Here is a 5391-nt window from a genome sequence, read left to right as displayed (position 1 = left end):
ATGTATTTAATAAATTCTAACTCATAAATTCTAAGGCTCATTTCATTAACATAGATTGTATAATGCTTCCATATTATTAAAAGTTAAATCTGTTTTTAAGTTATAATAATAAAAGGAAAGTAGTATAATTTCTAGTTTTTTTATAGAGTTTTGAAACTACATTATTTTTCCAATTCGTATGGTGATGATGGGAGTTTTAAAAGGCTATGCGTATCAACTACCAATATTAATGCTTTGATAAAGACCTATAATTAGCTTGTAGCCAAATATATATCAAAATAATAGCAATATATTAATAAATAAAACTCATATCTTAATCATATCATTGTCAATTATACCATGGTGCTAATAAGGAATAGTTGTTCAAGATAATAGAACATACCAAATTAAGTGATCTCCATTGGAGTGAGTTTTTGAGGGATAAATCAAATTGATTATAACAAACTTTTAATTACGTGTTACATCAACTTAATTTTCTCTTAGATATTGAAAAATGTGGACATTCTCTCAATCAAAAATAAAAGTTGTTTCTAAATTTCGTTATATGACTTGATTAATGGATCTATATATAGTTTGATAATGAATCTATCATTTGATTAATATATATGTTTGTGATTGGACCTCTTTTGATTAATGGCTCTATTACTTGATAATGAAATTAAAGCTAAAATATTAATTTCACCCCTACTTGAACATTTTGTTTAATATTTTAAAGTGGAAATCAATCAAATGTCGCATAGCCCGACTTATTAAAAAGGATAGATGAAAACAAACATTTATGTGATCCATCATAAAATTATGATATCACAATTATTCTCAGCCAAAAAAATAATTATTCCAACTTTGATAATGCCAAAAACATAGTGAGAAAGTAGAAATAATTATCTCAAGCTGGTGTTTGGATTGTTATGATTATCATGGGGTCTCTAGACGCTCTGCATTGTGAAACAAGTGATTGAGAAATAAGTATTTAGTTATGGATAAGGATGATTAAATATTTGATGGATATATATCTTCTTTTTCTATATTGTCAATCACTACAAGAAACAACTTGATAATGGCAATAACCATAATACCTATAGTAATAATACTAGCACTTAATTTCTCCTTTTTCATTTGTTAATCAAATCATCAATTATATTGGTGGTAGCTTTAAATTCATAGAAATCAAACATTTACATATTATTCCCAAGATACACATTACAATCACTACCATTTCTAACAAATTAAAAATACATCAGTCGAAATTCATCATCACCTTTTTTTTTACTTAACTTGGTTTCAACTTATATATAAAACCAAATACCCTTCAAAGCCCAGATACAAACGTCACCCCCGTCGACGGCAGCCACGAGTTCCCTCCGATGAAATTCGCCACCGTGAACTTCCCCGCCTCCGCCGCCCCCATCACCTTGAACCCGGCCCACCCCACCCGTCCCGACGTCGCCGCGCCGCCCCCCATGTTGGCATACTCCGCGAAATACAACGACTTGTAGGTCCCACCGCCCGCCCCGGGCCACTCGACCCACCCCCTCGAGGCGATGGCGCGGTCGATGTTCGACTGCATCACCACCGCCCTCGAGTAGGACTTCCACGGCCGGCCCAGGTACGACTTCTGGGCCGACGAGAAGTCCGCTGCCCCCGTGATCCGGCAGTTCTGGACAGAGAAACCCGTGTTCTGGCCCGGGTCGCTCCGCCCGTTCGCCAGGATCACGTTGTAGGCCCCTCCGCCGCGGGGCCGGCGGAGGTAGATGCCGCAGCTCTGGAACACCGCGGCCGCGTTGCCGAAGATGAAGTCAACGGTCCCGTAGATGTCGCACTCGCGGTAGAATTGGCGGAGGGACAGCGCGTAGAGCGTGTCCTGGTAACCGGCGATGCTGCACCGGTACAGCACCGACCGGTCGGAGGCGATCGTCAGCGCCACCGCCTGCTCCGCGCCGGGCCCCGCCGTGTTCTGGAACCCGATGTCCCGCGCTATGAACCCGTCCCCGGTAATAGCTGATCACATTGTAAATGTTAAATAACCAAAGAAAAAGAAAAATTAAATGAAACATTTTTGGTTCAATTTTACTTGATTTTACAATTTTGTCCTTCTAGATTATAGCTTTCAAAATTTGATTATTTTCCACATTTCCCTCTCATCTCATTCTCTATTTCTCCCTACAATTCAGTTTTGTTCAAAACTGAAACCGAATTAATATGAAATTCAGCACAATTTTCCTATCAAATTTTGAGTTCGGAGAGATACCTAATTAGATAAAAAAAAATAGAAGCATCTCAACATTTTCTCACCTTTTTAATTAATTAGTCATTAGTCTTACTAAAAGTAGCCAATTAATCAGCCTACATTAATACACAAAAAAGTTGTTGATTCGTTACACATATGAATAATCCAACAAAACACATCACTTTTCTCAATAAAAAACAAGAAAGAGAGGGAGAAAGCTCACTAAAGGTAGCTGATCCACGAAGAGAAGAGCCGCCTTTGCCAACGCTGCCGGCGGAGGTAATAATAGTAGAATATTTCCCATCTCCAATTAACGTAATCCCATCTTTATTAGTGTTAATCTTCTCATTATAAGTCCCCGCCTTCACATAAATCACAAACCTGCCGCCGCCGGCCGCCGCGATCGCCGCCGACACCGTTGTGTAGTGGCCGCTCCCGTCCTTCGCCACCACCGCATTCGCCTTGATCGCCGTGCTCTGGAGCAATCTCCGGTCGCCGGCGGACACCCACCTCGGAAAATTCTCCCCTCCGAGGAGTCTCCGGCCGGGGGCCGGGGACTTTCCGACGATCCGGTTGGCCAGAGCCAGAGGGTTGCTGCCTAGTTCCGACAAAAAGTCCATTTTCTTTCTTATCTCTTCCACGTACAAATTTGAGTCGGCGTGGGCCTCGACCGAGTCCTTGCACGTCTGCTGGAACGTGAGGGCAGCGCTCAGCCACGTCTGGATGTCGTCCTTGTGTTTCTCCGGCGACTTTTTTAAGGCGTCTAGGGCTTGGTTGAGCCTTTTCCGCGACATGCTCATTAGGTCGTGGCAGTAGTCTAATGAAACGAAACACGAGACTAGAGTTTTTAAAAAAAAGTAACAGCCACTACAAAATACAAACTTTACCAAGCAACTGATAAAAATACCGACCACATTCTGAGTGGTAATAGGAAACATAGGAAAAATGTTGTACTTGCTTAGCATTTTTCGAGTACAGTAAAAAAAAGTGCTCACAAATTTACCTAACAAGCCTTTTACTAAGCACATTTTGTGCTCGAAAAGTGCTGGTATTTTGTCTTGACACCGACTATTTCAGTGCTTGACACCGACTATTTCAGTGCTCGATAAATACTGCTTTTTTCAATGAACACCAATAAGAACAATAATAATAATGATAAAAAGAAGGATGCGGTTACCGATGGCGATTCGGGCTTGTTGAGCTTGAGGAGAGATAAAATGGGAGCTTAGGACTTCGAAATTGGAATTGGGCAAATTGGTTTGGGACATGGTGGAGTTGACAAGGACAGACAAGAGATCTACACTTGACCCTAACCCTGTCAAGGTTTGGGCACACAACGTAGGATACCTAGTGAACCCACATTGCGTTCTAACTTTCTCGTCCGACGTGGCATCTTTTCCAAAGCACACTATGCTCAAATTTGAGATCAACAAAACCCACAAAATAATGCACTTTTGGGATTCCATTGGGATGATACAAAGATTTAAAAGGGAGGTGGAATTTAGGGTTTCTTGATTGATGAGAGTGTGTATGAAGTAGCTAGGATTGATGTGTAATGATTTTATGAATGTGTGTGATACATGGTTAGGAAGTTGAGGGGTTTTATAGAGATAGAGGAAGGCTGCATGGAGAGGTGGTTTAGGGGTCAATTTTGTTAGTTCATGTCATCACACTCCACTTATAGTTATCCATTTTGGAAAAGCTCCCTTGTCCTTGCTTAGTTAACCACTTTAATATTGCATGTTACATTATTAATTAACGCTAGCCAACTTGTTTGTATGTACTATATACATGATTTTGCGAGCACATACGATGTGTTCGCTCTGCAACGAGCACTTTATTTGGTGTCTAACGAGCACTTCAGTGCTTGCTAGACCTCGTTTTAGTGATCTATTACTTAATTCATAATTAAGATACTCTTTTTAAATTTTTTATATTATTAACGCATGTTGAATATGTGTATAAGGCAATACAGTAAAATGAGATATGGGCCATTTTTGATTATACATGTTAGCTAGCTGGCATTACAATATTAATTTGGGGAAATAGTGGTGGGACATGTTTTACTAAATTAGTGATTCATTGCTTAAAGAAAAAAATCAGATTATGGGACCTGCCTGCCTCGCCTTGTTTAATTTCAAATCTTATTGAATTAGCCAACCTGCCAATTTTTTGTATTTTGCTTCTCGACTATGAAATTATGAATGATATTTTCTACGATAATAGATGAAAAAGTAGATTAAGCATTAAGGGAATCAAATTAATTAGCATTAATTAGTGAGGAGGACCATTCTTATTTCTTATACCGAGTTACGCATTAAATTCCAAATCATGTACACGTACATTATAGTACTATACACTCTCCCCCATCTCAAAATATTAAATTAACCACGCACATAATAAAATTAGTATTTTTTATTAATCTCGATTGATTATTTAATTATTCTAAGAGAATAAATAAATTAAATTACCAAAATAATGTATTACAATATATTTACTAAAATTATCACCTCCAACCGGACCCTATCACTCTAGCTAGTTCCATTGTATCTAATTTGCTTTTTCCAATTTATATAATTCAGTGCTCATCCTAATTCAAATTTGGTGAAAAGATGTATAAAATTGTCTTGTCTCATCCATGATAATGGGGGACTTTCTTTTTCAGTTTGTCTTTCACATTATTAACTTTAAACTACGAGGACATGATTACGTTTTTGTTTTCTTTGGTAACTTATATCTCCGACCTAATGGTTGGAAGAAAAACGTCTTACCAACTATATTGCATTTCATCGTGAGTTAATATTAACCTTCCGCCGATCATGTTCTTTTCATTAAATAATTACAATTTTCGTGTATATTAAGATCAACACCAATTGAATTGAAATAAACAATTATCAGCTAAAATTATCAATATTAATGAGTAGTAGTACAATCATTTTCCCAGTCACATTCTTTAATTTTTAATTCGAAGTCATGTCAATAGCTAATATCATTAAGTCGATTGTAATAAAAGAAAATTAATGGATCATATTAAACTTGGATGATCAGTTAAATTCATGCCAATAATTATTAAAGTGTAGACAATAAAGAGAGGGTCGTAGAAATTTGGGGTACCATTTGACCCAGCGACCACACTTGACTACTACAATATAATGTCTACGGAA

The 5391-nt window shown here is 37.9% G+C and overlaps 1 protein-coding gene across 1 annotated transcript; it reads right to left on the bottom strand.

Moving 5' to 3' along the window:
* Positions 1–1135: 1135 nt before the first annotated feature.
* LOC121800204 (pectinesterase-like) lies at positions 1136–3855 on the bottom strand. The gene is made up of 3 exons (XM_042199792.1): positions 3405–3855; positions 2451–3044; positions 1136–1998 (listed from the first exon to the last, which is right to left on the bottom strand). The coding sequence occupies exons 1-3, from the start codon at positions 3691–3693 to the stop codon at positions 1310–1312; spliced, it is 1572 nt and encodes a 523-aa protein (XP_042055726.1). The 5' UTR covers positions 3694–3855; the 3' UTR covers positions 1136–1309.
* Between the last annotated feature and the right edge of the window lie 1536 nt (positions 3856–5391).

The sequence above is a fragment of the Salvia splendens genome, chromosome 4 (assembly GCF_004379255.2).
Source record: "Salvia splendens isolate huo1 chromosome 4, SspV2, whole genome shotgun sequence".
Taxonomy (NCBI): domain Eukaryota; kingdom Viridiplantae; phylum Streptophyta; class Magnoliopsida; order Lamiales; family Lamiaceae; genus Salvia; species Salvia splendens.
This window is presented reverse-complemented; position numbering and strand designations above follow the sequence as displayed.

Bases quoted from the DNA above. Each gene is read 5' to 3' on its own strand.
- LOC121800204 (XM_042199792.1), bottom strand. From the start codon at position 3,693: ATGGAATCCCAAAAGTGCATTATTTTGTGGGTTTTGTTGATCTCAAAT. The intron at 3,045-3,404 runs GTAACCGCATCC...TCGTTTCATTAG, and splicing joins ACAAGCCCGAATCGCCATCG to ACTACTGCCACGACCTAATG. The intron at 1,999-2,450 runs GTGAGCTTTCTC...CAATGTGATCAG, and splicing joins TCGTGGATCAGCTACCTTTA to CTATTACCGGGGACGGGTTC.